Source organism: Akebia trifoliata, chromosome 3 (assembly GCF_017979445.1).
Source record: "Akebia trifoliata isolate Shusen 1 chromosome 3, ASM1797944v1, whole genome shotgun sequence".
Lineage (NCBI taxonomy): Eukaryota > Viridiplantae > Streptophyta > Magnoliopsida > Ranunculales > Lardizabalaceae > Akebia > Akebia trifoliata.
In genome coordinates, this window is record NC_141377.1 from 43,178,382 (window position 1) to 43,199,786 (window position 21,405).

General features: G+C 34.0%; 2 protein-coding genes across 6 annotated transcripts in view; both read right to left on the minus strand.

The window, feature by feature from the left end:
• LOC147407154 (putative RNA-binding protein C660.15) overlaps window positions 1–21,405 on the minus strand; it is a 59,624-nt gene that overhangs the window by 12,225 nt on the left and 25,994 nt on the right. Inside the window, exons 1-3 of one of the 3 annotated variants that reach the window (XM_086435574.1) lie at window positions 3,821–3,979; window positions 3,462–3,656; window positions 3,289–3,378 (exon numbers count right to left, since the gene is read on the minus strand). In XM_086435574.1, the coding sequence (XP_086291700.1) occupies window positions 3,289–3,378; window positions 3,462–3,479 (108 nt within the window). In that variant the 5' untranslated portion in view covers window positions 3,480–3,656; window positions 3,821–3,979. Of the gene's footprint in view, window positions 1–3,288; window positions 3,379–3,461; window positions 3,657–3,791; window positions 3,980–21,405 lie in introns of those variants that run through there. The other 2 variants (XM_086435575.1, XM_086435576.1) reach the window with 2 other exon arrangements.
• Window positions 6,262–17,530, minus strand: LOC147407155 (alpha/beta-Hydrolases superfamily protein). 3 transcript variants are annotated; one of them, XM_086435567.1, is made up of 5 exons: window positions 17,159–17,528; window positions 10,026–10,219; window positions 8,810–8,843; window positions 7,528–8,141; window positions 6,262–6,656 (listed from the first exon to the last, which is right to left on the minus strand). In XM_086435567.1, exons 1-5 carry the CDS (start codon window positions 17,463–17,465, stop codon window positions 6,372–6,374), a joined length of 1,434 nt encoding a protein of 477 aa, XP_086291693.1. In that variant the 5' UTR covers window positions 17,466–17,528; the 3' UTR covers window positions 6,262–6,371. The 3 variants fall into 3 exon arrangements, with proteins under 3 accessions (XP_086291693.1, XP_086291691.1, XP_086291692.1); XM_086435565.1 differs by lacking the exon at window positions 17,159–17,528 and adding an exon at window positions 12,833–14,878; XM_086435566.1 differs by lacking the exons at window positions 8,810–8,843; window positions 10,026–10,219 and having other exon boundaries at window positions 17,159–17,530.

Genomic DNA, 21,405 nt, shown 5'->3' on the forward strand with positions numbered 1-21,405 from the left:
TGACCCCAGTTGGAAAAACGGGCATTATTGTAGTGCCAAAAAAAAAAAAAATCAAGTTGTGTGTGAGTTCGGCTACATAAGCCAAGGTGGCATTGCACGCCACAAAGAACATCTAATGCATATGTTGGGATCAAATACAAGGGCATGTGACAAGATTACACCTGAGATTCGAAGGGAGATCATGGAATACATGGATAAGATGCCTAGGAAAAAACAAGTTGATGCAATTAACTTAGAAAGTTACATTGAAAGTGGTGGGATTGATAAAGACGACGATGACATCGTCACATATGATACTCCTCCTACATTGACGGGACATACTTGACCACCGGATCCTCCCCCGCGCAGAGCTGCTAAAAGAGCTCGAGCATGTGGTCCACTTGATAAGTGGTGTAGGCCACATCTAGACGATGTAGTGGATCAAAGAGCGAAGGGTAAAGGTCTAATTCAAACAACCATAGAATGTAGTACTAAAGATGGATAGCTAAATGGTTATACCAAGCTGGTATTGCTTTCAATACTGCTAAACTAAAAAACTTCAAAGTAATGGTGGAAGTGATTGGTTAATTTGCACCTGGTGTCAAACCACCTTCATACCATGAAATATGCAAGTCATGTCTAAGAAAGGAGGTAGAGTTTACCCAAGATTTAATTACCGAATATCGATAATCTTGGAAAACTTATAGATGTACTCTAATGACCGACGAATGGATAGATAGAACCAGCTAAATAATAATTAACTTTTTAGTTAATTGTCCTATAGGAACAATGTTCCTTAAATTTGTGAATGTTTTGGCCCTTGCATAGATCTCATATTAGAAAATATAGGTAAATTACACATATGTATTGTAGTTAAAGCTAGAAAAGTAGTTGCTTTTTATGTATAAACATGCTTTACTTTTACAAAGAATGTGTAATTAAATAAATGATAATTTACTTAGACCTGCAATAACACTTGCTACTGCCTTTCTGATACTACAAAGCCTTCATGAAAAAAGGCAGGACTTAGAAGCTTTGTAGTGTGACCAGTGTCAGCTAATTAGAACAATGGGCCCTGGTTTAAAAAACCCAAACGCAAATTGGTTGCCCAAGTTATCATGTCCCAAAACTTTGGGACGAGTGTTGTTAAAGCACTTAAAGATTTCAAAGAATTGTTGTGCTTAGATTAGTAGATGGCGATGAAAAGCCACCAATGAATTATATTTAAGACTATGGAAAAAGCAATTGATAAAATTAAGGAAAATAATCAATATAAAGAAAGAAATTATAATAAAGTAGTTGGTATTATAAAAAAAGAGATGGGGTAACCAAATGTTATATGCCTTATATTCGGCTGCCCACATCTTTAATCCAACCATATACTTCCAATCCACCAATCTTGATGAGACAAATTCGATGCATATGGTTGGATTCCTTGATGTCTTGAAAAAGATGATTCCAACGCAGAAAGAACAAGATAGGATCTCGTCGCAGCTAGATCAATACAAGAATTGCGAAGGAATTTTCATAAGGGAGATTATAAAGAGATATAGAACTATGAAGATTCCAAGTAAATATAAATAATTAGAAAAAATTAAATATATATTTTGTCTTTGTTTTTAAAATTAAAATACATATAACTTATAAGTTGCTAACAACCCATACAGCCGATTGGTAGTCCACTTATGGAGTTAATCCAATTATAAAGGATCCGATCTTGAAGAGATTGGCTATTAGAACACTTGGCCTAACATGTTCGGCATTAGGATGCAAATGTAATTGGAGCATGTTTGAAATGGTATAACAAATTAACTTAACTTTTTTACTTGTTGTTAGTTATTAATTGTTAATTGCTAATTACTTATTAAGTATTAAGTATTAAATATTAATTAAGTTAAAATTTGTCATGCATTGAACAGATTTACACAAAGAAGAGAAATAGACTTGAGCAGAAGAAGCTCAATGATTTGGTCTTCGTGCAAAACATTTGCTGACCAATATGCACACAGCCTATGTTGGTCGCATATGCTATTTAATAACACTGATCATGATAGTTTCACTCTTTCTTTCTTTTATTTTCATTTCTGCTAGAAAGGTTAGCTTTCTAGACTTCCTTATGGTAAAACTACAAAAGAAGAAAAAATGTGGGAACTCTATTTACAATTTTTTTCACAGGAGACTATAGTCTTCAAGAGCTTCAATATGATTTAGAAAAATATTGTACAGATGTATATAGACAACAAATGGATTTCATAAAGATACTAAGGTCATAAAACTATGTCACTTGAGAATCCTAACTTACTATCAAGTATAGAATTTGAGGCATGTGCTTGTCCATGATGTCATACAAGGTCCAATAAAGATTTCTAAGGGCCACACAAGAAAATACCATTTTCCAGGAGAAGATGAGGCAGCCAAATACATACTTGGCACCAAAAGCAAAATATAGGTATATTTGACAAACGGTCATCACCACTCACTGAACACCTGTGCAACAAGGACACGAAACTTCAAGGCTGTGGAGCACATACCAACGCAGGGGCATACACAACACACATCATAACACATTGGGTAGTATAACCCCTCTAATTCAATAAATTATTAAACAAAAAGGCTTTTGAAGGAGTGTTGGTGCCACTAATCCTCCACAAACTAACTTACTAAATAGCTAAACACAATAATGATTTGATATTAGAAACCTAATGTATAGAAATGTTTTCTTTTACTTTCAATATTTTTTTTACTATTTTTCGATTAAAATTTCATTGAGTTTAAACATAACTAAAACAGTATATTATAATAGACATGTATGGAAGTGCCACATTTTAGGCTTCTCAAGAGAATCATGCCCTACACACATGTTTTTGCCCTAGTTAGAAATTTAAGTATTATGTCACCAAGAAACAAGTATGGGCATGAATGAATATACAAGAAAAAATTGTTCAACCCCCAAATCGTAGAAAACAAGTTTTGTGTGATCATGTATATAACAACCCAGGCACATGGTTTTTTTTTTTTTTTTTTCTTTTTCCTTTCTTTTTCTTTATTACATATGAAAGTTGCAAACATACAGCAGAGGCCCAAACCAAATGGCGTATTAGTTCAGAATCCAATAAGAACAAGCACTTGTGAAATTCAACAGAGAAATGTAGCATACCCACCCTTAGTGCAGAAACAAATTACCACATCGCCGTCTAGAAAAAACGAAATTAGGCAAAAACACCATCATGTGATACAACAAAACCTTGCTAAGCAGAATAGAGGTTCAAAATCGTTAAATTGGCCAATTAGGAGTTAAAAAAAAAAAACCTTCATCACGATAACATCTTCCAGCTCCCCAAACTTGCTCATGTACTGTTTCAAACCATCAGTGTCGACGTCCCATGGAATACCGAGAACCTACCAAATAAATAAAATAAAATTAGGGTTCGGACTTCGGAGTTAGAGAGGATGATGAGTAAGAGAAAGATATAGAAACAAACCACGAGCTTCTTCTCCATGAGATTTGAGAGGACGCTCCAAGAGTAGAAGAAATCGAGTTAAAGAGACTTTTGTCTAAGAGAAATAAGACACCCTGAATCTCTCTTCTCTCCTCTCTCTCTCTCTCGCTCTCGCTCTCTGCCTCTCCCCCCTCCCTCTCTCGCTCTCTCTATCTCTCTCTCACTGAACGACCCCTCCTGCATCACATAAGTACAACTCTTTCTCACGGACACACAATAAGAACAAGAACAACAACAATAACCGAAACAACTGATCATTTTTTTTTATATATTTTTCTTTTTGTGAATTGTGATTCAATTTTCAACGTACACACACAAAAAAAAAACGATCACTCGCTCACCGATCTCCAAATGAACTCGCTCGTCGCTCCGCTCCCTCCTGCGCTCTGTTCAATCGTTTGGGGTTGGGGCACTCTCTCTCTCTCCCCTCCCCTACTTCTCTTTGTTAAAAATTAAGTAGAGTAAGGATCCAGTCAAAGTGTCCCGTTCCTAACCAAGGTCAAGTGGCATCCTTGGTGAATCTATCTACATACAAAAGATTTAATTGGTCATTTGTATCCATTCGTTATAGCATTGTCTCAAAGAACGTTTTATAATGGATGGATTTAAATTCTTTTTCAAGAGATTAGATTTAGTGGATACTTAGTTATCAAGCACTATGATAATATGATTATCGATGCCTAGGTCCACCGAGGGACTGACCACCTATTCATAGGTCAGTGGGTACCAAAAATGCCATGAGACATAAAATGGAATGCCACCTGACTTTGGTTAGGAACGAAACACCAGATTGGATCCCTACTCAATTAAATAAGGGTTCCAACTTCCAAATGGCTATGTGCCAAATCCCATGAGCATGGCCGCTTGGATAACACACATTGATCGAGATCCCTTACGGTATCTCGTTCCTATCGAAAGGATCAGTGTCTACTTTGAATAATTTGATTAGAAAATAAATACATAGTTTTTTTCTTTTCTTTTTTTTATAAAGGATCAGGATAGGGGATGACTATTTGTTAGTTGTTACAATAAATTTTAACAACACTGTCCAAATGTCGACCATTTTTTCATTATTTTTTTTGCAACGTCACATGCCGTCAAATCTTGTAAAATGAATGGCATTTGGACGTTGTAACAAATAATTGTTGCCTGATCCCACCCCTTTTATTATTATTTCTATCATAAATCGAATTAGTAGGTATCTAAATTATAAAATGTTATTTATATAGATTGTGGTTGTAATTTCTTGAATTCACCTAACCACTAAGGGGGTGGTTGAATGGTAGTAACTTGGGGCCAAGGAATCTACTATTTCTATGGTCTCAAGTTCAAATCCCACTACCCATAAAAAACCTTGGTGGCCACGCATTGCTCCACGTAGTGAGGTATAGCCTGAGTGCGGGGCGTAAGGACTAGTCTGGTGCACGCAAGCTGGCCCGAATATCCTTTGTTATCAAAAAAAAAAAAAAAAATTCTTGAATTCACCTCAAGGGATGAGTACTTGATTGATGTGCTCCTCAAGATTTGTTGCTTCAATATTCCTGGGTATAGCAGGGGTATATCGAAGGTATGTATCGAGCCTACAAGTGTCGATATGTAACTGTCCTACTGACACTGTCTCGGGGTGTTCCCTATCGCACACAAGAGCTCAAGACAACCCCTATAGGTCGCCCCAAACAAGCCCTGGGTTGAACCAAGGTATGCTCATGGATGACTTTGTCTTGTCATGAGGATGGGATGGGCAAGCGCCCCCTCCTTAAAGAGTATGCTAAGTCTTTTGACCATTTTCAAAAGGAAACATCAAAACATGAGGCAAGTAATACTAGGCTCTATGGAGGCCTAAACCCACTCTTAGTCTGGCCCAACTTGACCGTGACACTAATCAGGTGGATTCCCAACCATTCGAGTTTCAGCATCCCTAATTGACATTCTGACTTCTGACCATCCGAGAGTATTTCTCTGGGACACTAACTTCAACGCCTCGGCATAGCTCTTCCAATCCCAAATTCCCTATGTGACACATGCCATCATTAGATGACACAAATTGTACCCTCCACATCAATCACAAACATTTAAATTATGAAAATTAAAATAACCAAATATCAAAATCTATCAACTCAACAAAATCTCCCGAACTTGACAAGATTTACAAACATTGGATGAATCATTCCGAACCTTGGACAAATCAATGTGATGGGCAATTCATATTGTCTTTCTAGATTGATTGCCACTAAGGGTGGCCTCAAACGACTTTTAATGATCCATACTTTTAATGATTGCCACCCAGTTTTTTTTTGGCGTCTGTTGGGCCTCAACTTCAACCAAATAAGGTCAAGCCAATGCCCGTCGATATGTAAAGATCGCTGCAAACTTAATATCCTACTAGTGGTTTTAGAATTTGACTATAAAACTGAACTCAGACATGCCATAAGATCTGTTCCAAATTATAGTCATCGTCTTACTGCTACAATGGGTGGGTTTATAGGACAATGCTTTGTGAGTGATGATCCCACATCGTTTGGGTATCATAACCTTTTGGACTATATATAAACCTAGGGCAATCGTCACCTTACAAGCTGGTTTTATGAGGATGAGTTAGGCCCCTCCACAAGCTCATGCTGATTTGGGGGCTTGGACTGAACGTTAGGCCCCTCGACCAGCCCATGCTTATTTTGGCTGGTATGAGGCTTGTAAATGTTTGAAAGCTCTATAAATAGGCTATTTTGTGGATTATCTGCCATAATTCTTTACCTTGTTGAAAAGAACATAAACAGAAAAGATAGAAATGAAAAGATTTCCAATACATAAAGAGACTAATTAAGTTGTAAAATTACAAATAAATATAATAAATTAAGAGAATGAATTATACAACAGTGGACATAATCCCATGTATTAATCAAGTTTGAGACATTGTTGAGTTGAGTCTTGAAGTTGGAGAGGTGGGAATGAGGACTCCAATCGAGTGGCATTAACATAATCTTGAGGTGCATGAGCTGCTAATCCTGGGAATAACAAACCAATTACCCTAAACAGTCTCAAAAACCATCCTTCTCCATACTCTGGACCCTTTGTGTACCATATGATGAAGCTTCGGATCAGCTCCCAACATGCATTCACCAACTCGGGTATCATCCAGATTATTGAGAAGTAATTCTTGTTTGGCTCCTCGCCGACAATCTGTTTTTTCATGGGGACAAACAACTTGTGTAAGTGACCAGTGTGGCTATGAAAAAAGGTCATTTGAACAATTTTTACTTTTTCATTCATGGGCCTTAGAATTTGTCTCGTGAAAAACGCTTGAATCAAATATTTAGAAAATCCAATCAGGTTTGGACGTTAGCATTCCCCTATATATATATATGTGTGTGTGTGTGTGTGTGTGTCATTTGGAAGCTTTAAAGAGAGTCAAACATTTTTTCAATGTATGGGTTAAAAGTTTTATAATGGGCCGATTTTTTATGAGGATGATCTGTATGATGAGAAGATCATCCTCACCAAAAATCATAGTTTTCGAAACTTCTAACCCCATCAAAATTGGTTTACAAAAAATGAACGGTCCACAGTTCTTTAACTTGTAAACTAGGGTTAGAAGTTTTGGAATTAACTGATTTTTGTTGAGGATGATCTCTTCACCATAGAAATCATCCTCACAAAAAATCAGCCAATTCCAAAACTTGTAACCCTTATTTTGAAAAATGTTTGGCTCTCTTTAGCAGCTGACATTTGGGAACCAATGTTTGGAGCAAAAATTTGTCCTATATGAGTTAGAAAGTTTGGAATGACCTGATTTTTTGTGAGCCCCATCAAGTGTTTTACAAATTAATGGTAAAAATTAGTGGTCCAAAACTTGTAAACTGGGTTTAGAGGTTTCAAAACTTCTAACTCATATAGGACAAATTTTGGCTCCCTATTATTGGTAGCCGAGCATTTCCCATATGTATAATGGATCTTCAAGATTCAGATCCTAAATTATCATATCATGTCGATTTGGGGTGTGTGTGGTCCATTCTACTCTTAGGAGTTCAAAATGTATAAGAGAGAAACACACCTTCCCTTTATAAAAGCTATTGTAGTAGATGCAGGTTCCAAAATGCTTAAACAATAAAGTTGGGTCGTCCGAAGGTATCCTTGGCACGATATCATTACTGTAGACAAACCTAAAATACTTCACACCATGTACACTCAAGTGTTCCTTCATGAACTCCCCAACTTTATCGTTCCCAATCCTAGGCTGCCCAAACGTGTACACACCCTCCAATCTATCCAAAATCCACGTCTCCTCGTGCAATGCTAGGACCACCGGAAACAGAATTGCTAATGCTCCCCCTAAGCTGTGCCCTGTCAAAATGAACTTGGCTCGCTCGTTCTCTTGCAACATTTCTCTCAATTTTTCTCTAATGGTGTAGTAGGCGACAAGGGAACGGTTCCCTCCTTGTTCGATATCCTTAGGCCATCCCTTGCCCTTTTGTAGACCGAGAGCTTTCATGAATCCACCATGGACTTTGCCCACATTGGGGAGCTCGTACCAAGAGAGATCCATGTCAGTGCTCCATGCATCTGCATCGAATGGTTCTGTTCCCCTGAATGCTACCACGATTAGCTCGGGGTCAGCCCTTTTGTCATGGAACATGAAGGATTGTGTCGAGAATCTCTCTTGGTAATCTGCCAAACAATATAGATAAATAAAAGATTATATATGAATATGGATAATATGCTAGGGGGAATATAATAGGAGTTGGGATGTTATAAGAAAAAGTTGGTGTGAGAATAGAAGTTCTCACTATCTAATCACATGATTCAGATTTGTGGCAAAATCGGAATCGAACTAAACATGATCGATTATACAAATTTGGAATTGAACCAATCCAAACCAGCCTTGGTTCGGATAGATTCTCGATTCTCATACTTATTATTTTTAATCGTAAAATTAAAATAATTAAAACTTAAAACTAAATAAAACCATGAACTCAAAGAAGAGAAAATAAATGAAAGAAATTAAGAAAGGGATTTAAGACTTTGAGTATTGTGTGAATGTTTTTACGGTTTGTCTTTTAAGATTATATTTTGTTATATATATATTGGTCCGGTTCTATCATACCCCAAATCCGGAATCGAACCAAACCAAATCAATTTTTTTTTACAATCCGTACCCGAATCAAACCATACTCAATCCAAACTAATCCAGTTCAAAAGGCTTCAGATTAGTTTGATTATCAGATTAACCCGATCCAATGTGCACCCCTAATCTCATCTAATAATTATGAAATCTCTTACTGTGATATTATTGATACCAACTGAAGAAATGTTCATAAATATTGATTGCTTCTTACCATTCCAGAAATTGTAGAACCCCAACAACTCCATCTGCACAAAATCATGAACTTGTCAACTGTCCAACGTAATTATAACAAATCAAACGGACTGTTGAAGATAATTAATTAAAGTAGCAAAAAGCATTTTTGAGATAGAATTGAATGGAGGAGCAAAATTTAGTTGGCCAATTCATATTCCATCATTTGAAATAAAAATTTGATGGTGATGATGATGGTGATGTTAATGACGACAGTTGGAGGATGATGGGCATATGTCAAGGGGCATATAAAGTTAAAATCCGCGAATGTTAATTTTTTTTAATACATAATTAGTTGTAAAATTTCAACTTCCTAAAAGATTTCAAACAAATGATGTTCATTTTATAATGGTACTACATGTTTTTTAGCAAATGAATATTTAGATTGAAGAAAAAGTTTGAGCAAAATATATCTATAATTTTAAGAATGTTTAGATAAGTGCATATAATAGGTTACAATAAAATATAATTATCATTTTATAAACTTTTGAAATTTGATAAAACATTTGTCTGCTCTCTATAAGATGTATGTATATATTTTTGCTAAGCCTCTATAAGATATAAATTACCATGCATCATTAAAATTGGTCGAGTCAACTTGGCTCGATTGGATGCAAGGTGACTCAGCTCCAAACTCAATGGAACCAATTCATCGAATCCGCTAATCAACTTGATTCAATCCAACTAAAAAAATATCAGATAAAAACTTGTCTGAGTTATTTGTTTTATATAGTAATTTTGTAGGGTAACAATTTTTTTTTTGAATAATGATGAATGCACACGGTTTTGGTATGTGGCTAACTTGGCAACGACAAAGAACCGCACATCATTTTCTTGTGTATCCCGATGAAAAAGATCTATCGTTTTGTGCCCTTGCCACGTCAGCCGTGGACCAAAACCACCTGCATTCGTCATGACTCTTTTTTTTATTTTATATATATATACTTGTTTTCTAATATAATAAATAATTATAAAATTAGCATATTTTTATTTGACTCATCCAATCATGAGTTTTATATTGAGTTGACTCCACTTGGTGGACATGATGTATGTGTTTTTTAGTTTTAAAATTATGAACCAAACCATAGAAAAATATTCAATGATTCAGTTTTATATATCATAGGAATATATATTATCAGGATATCTATAAATCTCCATCGTTTGATTTTGTATTTAAATAGTATTTGCATGGTTACCTTCCAATGATCTTTGACAATGGATCTGATGAAAGCTTCGTTTTCGTAGGCTATTTTAGCCGCCATTACAGAGATTGCTCCATTATATCTACTGTCCCCAGGTTTGATGTTCATATCTAGTTCCACTCGCCTGTCTAGGTTTCCGATAGTTGATAGGAAAGTTGCAGATTTTTTATCAGGGATCACTACTTTTCCTACACAACAATCCCCCAAATCTCTGTTTTATATTTAAAAAAAAAAAAAATACAAGAAAATAACAAATATCGTTGGAAGAACTTCAAATAATTGGCTCTTCGGTTCCAACATTTTGGATCTTCAACTTGTGGTATATGTTATTTTAAGAGAATATGGCGAAGGTTGCATGGACTGAGGTCCACATTTAGGCTGCCAAATGGTTATCTAATTATCCAAATGTACCAGAAATCAACCTTTGGAGTTAAGGGTAATCATCCTAGGGACCCCATTGATAGGAATCGGAATTCTTTCAAGTACTCAACTAACTAGTAAAATTAATTTGATTATAATAACATTAATAATCTAATTAAATATTAAAGAGAAGATGTGGTGCAGTAAATGTACTTTACTTAAAATTAAAATATAAAGACCATGTGGGTCTTTATTTTTTACCTTTTCTCTATGTAAACATCCATTCAAATTCTACTTAAATTAGTAATAGTTTTATATTGTTTTTCATCAAATTAGGGGGTGTCTAATGTCCATTGTAATTGGAAAAAAAAAAGGGGTTAGAGATTGTTATTTTATGATATAGTTTAGTTACTTATTTGTATAAAATCAATCATTCATGAATTTATATAGTTGTATAATAAAGCATATGGCCGGTTGGGTATCGTTAGACCTTAATCAAGGACGGAGCTAATAAGGAGTTGGTGAGGGCAATTGCCCCTATAGAACTTTGAGACACCCTTATATTTTCAACTAATTACATGTCCTTATTTGTTTTCATTCCCTCATCTCTCTCCTCATTTGTCCCCACACCCTCACCTCCCTCCCTTCTTTCCATTTCAATGATGACGTTGCCCTTGACCGGGCCTTCTCATATACTAATTGAAAATTACTTAAATATCTTTTTCTTCAACATCTAACCAAAAGTCTCTTAATTTCTTTCTAAAATCATTCATCAACTATATAACTAATCATAATTTGCCCCCACTACAAGAAAATCTTGACTCTACCTCTAACTTAACCCAACCTGAATTTAATGGGTTGGAAATTTTTGTAGTTCAATTCCATGTTTTCCAACTTAAGATCAAGGCCTTCACCCCTTCTTTTAAGGAGAACCTGGTTGGTGGGTTGAACTGGATTAGTGGGCCAATTGACAGCCCTAGGTGTATAGCTGTTGATAACATGACTTGGGTTGTCGGTTTCCTAATCTACCTTCACCTACTAATAAGTAATTACCAATAATTCATAAACTTATTATTAAAAAGTGATTGTAGGATAATATTTTATTTATAAATTTATTAAAGAATTTCAATTAGTATAAAAGTCTCCTCAACCTTCAATAAATTTTTTCTGTTTCTTTATTGATCACTTTTATAATTTTGATCAAAAGTGGGACTTTTCCCATTTTTTTATTATATAAAAATTAAGTCTACTTATAAAGTAGCGATTTGCTGTAAATAAATGAAGTTGTTAATCTAATAAACCAACAGTAAATTACCACGCGTCCTCCACATAGTAAAATCAAAGACAATTACCCACCTCATCATACTTTGCCTTGCAAATAACTTTTCTTTATATATTTTCGTGGCAGCTTAGCATCCTCCCTTAATAAGATCATATCCGTACTCTCACAGTCCCACGCCGTCCAAGGACAATGGATGGGACCGTTGCCGTTGGGAGTTGGATAATGAATTTTGGATATTTTTGTACTACCCTCAAATATTTTGCATAATGTCTATAAGACCCCTCATTTTCAACCAAAATGCAAAAATTATCTATCGAGTCGAATCAACCGAACCTCGTAAGTGACTCTTGAGGTTTTTAGGAGTAATTGTGGATTGTAAGCAATCAGGGCTCCAACCATGACTAAAATAGTGGGATTATTATTTAGAATAATGATCCGTAAATATTCTAGAAAACAAAGAATAAAGGTATACAATTATTCTCTATAATTTACTCTTAGGAAATTAAGGGTCTTGTTGGAGGAGCGCTCTTGGGCATTAATTGTTACACGGTTTGAGGCATTCATCAAATAAGCTCAAATCTTGACGAAGCTTGCACGTCGGAATGAAAAATATTAGATAATAAAATACTAGTCATTAATATAGTTTAAAAGTTTTGCATTTCAGAAAGTTTTAATGCAAAATTTTGATTTCAGTCAAAATAGGATTGAAACATTGACCCCAAAATAATAAATGCCTGGACGTATGAGAATATGCAAATCGTTCGGTTGTAGCTAGACTAATCTAATCCTCTTGAAAAGTTAAATTTTTTTTAATACATATTTTGATTAATTAATGAGAAAAACAGGATTGCTCCTTTAGCAAAATTGCGATAAAGTTGAGCCATCTAATTCCCATAAAAGATGAATTCACGAGGAAGTGAGACCCATCTCTTTAGGATCTACTCCAATATCAAGAAATTGGTTAATCTGTAAAGAGATACGTATACTAGATTCCTATTCAAGCCCTAGTAATCCTACTAAGTGATCATTCAACATGGTGAGTAACCTTATAAGAGATTATTTCAAATTTTCTCCTGATTGAAATACTGCCTCGACTTGATTTTAATCGTAATTAATCATTAGTACAAGTATTATACATATATTAATTAAAGTGACTAACCTTGGAAGAGATTAAGCATGAGCATCCCGAAATTATGATTGCTGGACAAAAGATTCAGCCACATCTCCAACACAGATCCCATCCAAGACATAGGCCTTGTCATATGGAGGATTGCTTTTTGGGCAAGGATCAAGCTAAACATAACCCATCGACACTTAAACTCTCGTACCTTAAATTCTTTTGGGCATTCCACAAATTTGTTTTTCTCCATATCACATGAACATAAGAACCGAAAGAGATCTAAGATACTTGCTTCTTCTGGTTTCAAGACCATATAGTTTTCACAAAACTCTTCCTCACAAGCCATGGAGAGAGAGAGAGAGAGATGGGCTGTTGTGCGACACAATGTCTCTACACTTGACAGTTTAATGTAGGATTTATAATGGTGTTTGTGACTTTATTATAAAGAGAGATGCTTATCTACATTAAAGGTCCTTGACTTGTTCAGATCAAAAGTAAACGAAGCCCAGTGGGTTTCTTGCATTTGACTACATGTTTAATAATGCAATTCAAGATAAGTTTAAAATCTTCATATAATTAAAGCTTTTATTATAAAATAAATCATCAATTTTCACATGGTTTGTGGGTTATACGGCTTTTTAAATGTTTAATAATGCAATTCAATATAAGTTTAAAATTTTCATATAATTAAAGCTTTTATCATAAAATAAATCGTCAATTTTCACATGGTGGTGGGTTATACGGCTTTTTAAATGTAAAACTAACTCTAAGCACCCATATGATGGTCTTTAGGTTATTAAATAATGGAGATGGCTAAACAAGAAAAATAAGGATGAAAGAAAGCAAGCAACAGGTCCTCCTTTGGTCCATATTTGTGGGTGTAGGATATGCTGCTAATTTTCGGATACAAGACGTTCATCCGAGTCATAAATAATATATAAATAATACTAAACTGACTAAAAAAACACTCATATGCACTCACTGATGTGGCAGTGTGCATGGAATCATAAATTTTTCCTTGAATATTTTGAGGAAAAATTTATGATTTTGTGTGCATTTCTACATCAAGGAGTGTATTTGATTGTGCTTCTTTTTTATTTAATTTAGCACAGCTCATGACATATTTATCCAATGAGCCTTGTTACAATGAATCAAAATAATTCTTGAAGTAGCTAGCACTTAGTGTGCAGAGAACCATTGATGGTCTTCAAATGTATAACACTTGTATCTTGAAAACAAGCACAATTAAGGTTCCTGGACCCAAAAGTATTTCAAAAGGCATTGGATAAATACGCATCAATTCTTTTCTAATAAAGAAATACACCAAATTCGTACCTCCAACGAGGTTGAATCTTGAAAGAGGTCATCACTTTCAACCATTTTTTCTACAAAGAATTTTTTTTTACACGGCAATATTAGTGCGCTTATCACGTGTCAGAATAGAAAGGGTGATCATTTTAGAAAGAAGAAATGCACTCCGCGTTTTTGGTCAATATTGTAAATGCCCTGTCTGTGTTTTCAAAAAGATGACTTGGTCTTTTCATAGAGACATGTAAATGACATAAATGCCCTCATTTTCAATCTTTGATAGTTTGAAAAGAGTTATTTAACCAGAGAGTAAGACCCCCCCGTAGTTCAACTCTTGAAAGTTGATCATGAGGGTTAATAATAATTTTAGTTTTTGGAGGTGCCAACTAACTTAGTTGGTAAAGTCTTTAGGTGATGACATTAGAGATTTGGATTCATATCAGCATCGAATTATTGAACTCATTAAAAATAGGTTATCAATTCAAAATAATAATAACTTTAGTTTTTGATTGCTTGTGGGTGGAGGGAAATTGAGAGATGAAAGGGAAAATTTTATCAATTCATGTAAGCAACTAAGTGAAGCTTCCAAAAGAAGATTCTGGATTCAATAAGATAACTCCGCGATCATCAACACATTTTGAATTATAAAATAGGGAAAACAATAAATAAAAAAAAATCAAAATTAAGGTTTTGCTACCTTTAATTCTTTCCTAATTACCTAAATCAAGGACACAACCCTTATTTCTGAAAATTAGAAGAAAAAGGAAAAGAAAGAGCAACCCTTATTTCTGAAAATTAGAAGAAAAAGGAAAAGAAAGAGCAACCCCTATTTTCAAAACCAAAAGAACAAGAAGAAACTCTCTACCCCCACAAAAGAAAAGAAAAAAAACCTTAATAAAAAAGAAAAGAATAAGGAGAGAGAGAGAGAGAGAGAGAGAGAGAGAGTTGTAGACTTTCACATCTGAGAGTGAAAGTTCAAACACTCTAATTTTATGAAGGCCGAGAGTTCACAACTTGTCAACTTACGTGAATTAATTAAATCTTCCAAACACACAATGTTTATCAACTTGAATTAGTTGCCAACCCACCTACCCAATGAGCCATTTTCAAACACAACCTTGATTTTCTCACAGAAAATTTGTCATCTTTAAATTGTTAAACTACCAAGAAGGTTGAAACTCTCCATCAAATGAAAAATTGGCATTAGAGGAACAACACAAATTTCCCATGTATCAATACTGATCTTCTAGGGATTATAATAATTTTTTTCTAGAGATACATTCTTTTTTGGAGTTGCTAGTATTTCAATTACATCATCCCTTTGATGAAGAGCAGCAATTGTTTTTCTAACTTCTATAATGAAGTATTTTTAACCTATTAAATTAATTTGTTTTTTTTTTTTTTAAATTCCATCTTGTCTTCAATGTCTTGCAAAATCTCCTAAGTTTTCTATCCAATAAATGATCCTTTTCACCACTCTAAAAATTCTATCTTGGGGATTTAAAGATTGAAAGAGACAGAATCTTAAGGTTTAGTACTAGGGTAAAGTTAGAGTTGTGTTGGAGTAACATTGAAATGTATATCGTGGGAGACATTTACATTTCAGACATGGATGTGCGTCAAAATCATAGATGCTTTTCATCGAGATACAAGTTAGATCTCAATGAAAACATGTAGGATTTTGACACACATCCATGTCTGAAATGTAAATGTCTCCCACGATATACATTTCAATGTTATTTCAACGTTATCCGTAAAGTTATAGATGACTTGTTTTGGTTAGAAAATTGAAGAATTTTTTTCCTAAATATTAAAAGTGAGGCATTTTGTATATTTAACATAGTATCTCAAAATAAGACATAGTACAATGGGCATGTAATTGTTTAGAAAACACATGGATAACTCTAGTATCGATCAAAACGCGTGAGAGGCACGTCCTCACCCCCTATTTTTTAGGAAAGTTAGTCACCTCCGTCAAATCAAATTGAACCATGAGTTAGATGGAGTCCACACTTCACACCATTGGAAATTTGGATGGTTCAAACCTCGACGACTTTTTCCAAGAAAATTTAACTGGAAACTTGAATCGCCAAACACGTGAATATGTGGGGGTCCCACCACATGAAATTGATTCAGTGATACTTCTTCCATCCTGTGTACTCTACTAAATTCACTCCTACTGCCAAAATAAGAAGCTTCGTGGACGATTGGATAGCACAAATATTTTCGTTTTCCCTTTATTTGAAAGTCACCATGATTTAAAATAGAAAAACACTTTTCCTTACTAATATAGGAAGATTTTAAGCCTTACTTACTAAGACTCTTTTTGCTCGGGTAGATTACAATATTATCAATCCAACAACTCTCTAGAGTTCATGTAAAAAAGTCAAAAATAATTTCTTTTGGACTTGATACAAGGTTTTTAAAATGTAAGACTATCAAACTTCCACCTTACTCTCAAATTTAAAATAAAGATTTAATAGTAAATTTTTTTTTTTTAAAAGTTGATATAATTCTCTCCTCTAAAACCCTTGTAGAGGTGACTTGTGTTCACTACTTCGAGATCTGCACTCCTTGCATATTCCCTCTTTGCTCTCTCAGTCCTACACCTCAGAGCCTTTGATGTCTAAATTAGTCTACAGAATAACTTTTAGAGAGTGTTTAGATTCAAGAACGGAGTGATATGAGGTAAAATCTTGAGGTCATTTATGTACTATTCTTTAACATTATAAGAACGGAGCGTTTATAACAGAATAAAAACATGAAGTTATTTCAAATTGAGAGAATTTATAAATAATACTTCTACTTGAGGAAGTGAGATCGATCTCTTTAGGATCTACTCCAATATCAAGAAATTGGTTAATCTGTAAAGAGATACTTATACTAGATTCCTATTCAAGTCCTAGTAATCCTAGTAAGTGATAATTGAACATGATGAGTAACCTTGTAAGAGATTATTTCACATTTTCTCCTGATTAAAATACTGTCTCGACTTGATTTTAATCTTAATTAATCATTAGTACAAGTATTATACATATATTAATTAAAGTGACTAACCTTGTAAGAGATTAAGCATGAGCATCCCGAAATTATGATTGCTGGACAAAAGATTCAACCACATCTCCAACACAGATCCCATCCAAGACATAGGCCTTGTCATATGGAGGATTGCTTTTTGGGCAAGGATCGAGCTAAACATAACCCATCGACGCTTAAACTCTCGTACCTTAAATTCTTTTGGGCACTCCACAAATTTGTTTTTCTCCATATCACATGAACATAAGAACCGAAAGAGATCTAAGACACTCGCTTCTTCTGGTTTCAAGACCATATAGTTTTCACAAAACTCTTCCTCACAAGCCATGGAGAGAGAGAGATGGGCTGTTGTGCGACACAATGTCTCCCCACTTGACAGCTTAATGTAGGATTTATAATGGTGTTTGTGACTTTATTATAAAGAGAGATGCTTATCTACGTTAGAGGTCCTTGACGTGTTCAGATCAAAAAGTAAACGAAGCCCAGTGGGTTTGTTGCATTTGATTACATGTTTAATAATGCAATTCAGGATAAGTTTAATAAAATCTTCATATAATTAAGGCTTTTATTATAAAATAAATTGTCAATTTTCACGTGGTTTGTGTGTTATACGGCTTTTTAAATGTTTAATAATGTAATTCAAGATGAGTTTAAAATCTTCGTATAATTAAAGCTTTTATTATAAAATAAATCGTCCATTTCACGTGGTTCGTGGGTTATATGGCTTTTTAAATGTAAAACTAACTCTAAGCACCCATATGATGGTCTTTAGGTTATTAAATAATGGAGATGGCTAAACAAGAAAGTAAGGATCAAAGAAAGCAAGCAACAGGTCCTCCTTTGGTCCATATTTGTGGGTGTAGGATACGAGATGTTCATCCAAGTCGAATAATACTAAACTGAGTAAAAAAACACTTAAGTGCACTCATTGATGTGGCAGTGTGCACGGAACCATAAATTTCGAGGAAAATTTTATGATTTTGTGCGCATTGATACATCAAGGAGTGTATTTGATTGTTTTTCTTTTTTATTTAGTTTAGCAAAGCTCATGACATATTTGTCCAATAAGCCTTATTACAATGAATCAAAATAATACTTGAAGTAACTAGCACTTAATGTGCAGAGAACCATTGGTTGTCTTCAAATGTATAACACTTGTATCTTGAAAAATAAGCATAATTAAGGTTCTCGGACCCAAAAGTATTTCAAAATGCATTGGATAAAGACACATCAATTCTTTTCTGATAAAAAAATACACCAATATCGTACCTCCAACGAGGTTGAATCTTGAAAGAGATCGTCACTTTCAACCATTATTTTTTCCACAAAGAATATATTTTTTACACGGCAATATTAGTGCAATTGTCACGTATCAGACTAGAGAGGGGTGAACATTTTAGAAAGAAGAAACGCATTCCACGTTTTTGGTCAATATTGTAAATGCCCTGTCTGTGTTCTCAAACTGATGACTTGGTCTTTTCATCTGACAGATTTAAATACATAATGCCCTTATTTTCAACCTTGAAAGTTGATCATGAGGGTTAATAATATAGTTTTTGGAAGTGCCAACTAACTTAATTTGTAAAGTCTTTGGGTGACGATGATACCATAGACTAGCGTTCATGCCATCATTGAATTATTGAACTCATTAAAAATAGGTTACCAATTCAAAATAATAATAATTTTAGCTTTTGATTACTTGTGAGTAAAAAAAATTGAGAGATAAAAGGGAAAATTTTATCAAGATTCAAATAGGGAATACAATAAAAAAAAAATTCAAAATTAATGTTATGGATTAAATTACTACCTTTAATTCTTTCCTAATTACCTAAATCAAGGATACAACCCTTATTTCTCATAAGAAAAAGGAAAAGAAAGAGCAACCCTTATTTTCAAAATCAAAAGAGCAAGAAGAAACCGCCCACCCCTACAAAAGAAAAAAAACTTAATAATAAAAAAAAAGAATAAGAAGAAAGAGAGAGAGTTGTAGACTTTCACATCTCAGAGTGAAAGTTCAAATACTCTAATTTTACGAAGGTCGAGAGTTTGCAAGTTGTCAACTTACGTGAATTAATTACCAACTCACCTACCCAATCAACCATTTTCAAACACAACATTGATTTTCTCTTAGAAAATTTGTCATCTTTAAAATTTTAAATTATTAAGAGGGTTGAGACTCCATCAAACAAAAAATTGACATTAGAGGAACAACACAAATTTCCCATGTATCAATACTAATCTTCCAGGGATTAATATAATTTTTCCTAGAGATACATTCTTTTTCGGAATTGCTAGTATTTCAATCATCCATTTGATGAAGAGTAGCAATTGTTTTTCTAACTTTTATGATGAAGTATTTTTAACCTACTAAATTAATTCATTTTTTTTATTATTATTTTTAAATTCAATCTCGTCTTCAATGTCTTGCAAAATCCCCTAAGTTTTTCTATCCAATAAATGATCATTTTTCACCACTCCAAAAATTCTATCTTGTTCTTGGGATTTGAAGATCAAAAGATAATCTTAAGGTTTAGTACTAGGGTAAAGTTAGATGGTAAAGTTAGAGTCGTGCTGGAGTAACATTAAAATGTATATCGTGGGGGACATTTACATTTCAGACATGGATGTGCGTCAAAACCATAGATGCTTTTCATCGAGATACAAGTTAGATCTCGATGAAAACTTGTACGATTTTGACATACATTCATGTCTAAAATGTAAATGTCCCTCACGATATCCATTTCAATGTTATTTCAACATTATCCGTAAAATTATAGCTGACATGTTTTGGTGAGAAAATTAAAGAATTTTTTTCCTAAATATTAAAAATGAGGTATTTTGTATATTTAACATAATATCTCGAAATAATACATAGGAAAATGGGCTTGTAATTTGTTTAGAAAACACATGGATAACTCTAGTATCGATCAAAACGCGTGAGAGGTACGCCCTCACCCCCTATTTTTTAGGAAAGTTAGTAACCTCCGTCAATTCAAATTGAACCATGAGTTAGATGGAGTCCACACTTCACACCATTGGAAATTTGAATGGTTCAACCCTTGACGACTTTTTCCAAGAAAATTTAACTGGAAACTTGAATCACCAAACACGTGAATATGTGGGGGTCCCACCACATGAAATTGATTCAGTGATACTTCCCTCCTGTGTACTACACTAAATTCACTCTTACCATCACGATACGAAGCTTCGTGCAGGATCGGATAACACAAATATTTTCATTTTCCCTTTATTAGATTAGAAGTAACCATGATTTAAAATAGAAGTACACTTTCTTGCTAACATAGTAAGATTTTTTAAATCTTAGTAAGGCTCCTTTTGCTCGGATAGATTACAACATTATCAATCTAACAACTCTTTAGAATTCATGTAAAAATAATTCAAAAATAATTTATTTTGAACTTGATACAAGGTTTTTAAAATGGAAAACTACCAAACTTCCACCTTACTCTCAAATTTAAAATAAAGATTTAATAGTGAATTTTTTTTTTCAAAGTTGATATAATTATGTCCTCTACAACTCTTGTGGAGGTGAATTGTGTGCACTACTTCGAGATCTGCACTCCTTACTTATTCCCTCTTTGCTTTCTCGATCTTACATTTCAAAGTCCCGGATGTATAAGTTGGTCTACATAATAACTTTTAGATAGTGTTTAGATTCAAGAATGGAGTGACATGAGGTAAAATCTTGAGGTCATTTATGTACTATTCTTTAACATTATAAGAATGGAGAGTTTATAACAAAATTAAAACATGAAGTTATTTCAAATTCAGGAGAGAATTTATAAATAATACTTCTGCTTGAGGTCTCCCCCAAGAAAGAGCCTAGATTCTTCATTTTATTGTTCATAGTTGACAATATGCCACATACATGAAGATCAATATTTACCATTATATTCAAAATATAATGGAGATTAAATTCCCAATTCCCCACATCATTTTGAAGAAAAAGTTGCTTTCGTTACTGTTCACCTCAGTAGCCATCATGACATTAAATAACAGAGTGATTTAGGCATTTTCGTCTATAAAAAATTGCTATCAAAATTATAAGAGAGCTGCAATTGGCACCCCAAATTTTACTTATTACACTCAAATTTCTTAAATTATTTATTACACCCCAATTAAGGATTAGTAACACACTCTTCAAACATTACAAAGGTTTGGCTCAAACCATAATCTTGACATTACAAAACATTATAACCCTCCTTCAATCAATTTCAGTAGTTGTTTAAAGTTATGATTAGGATAAA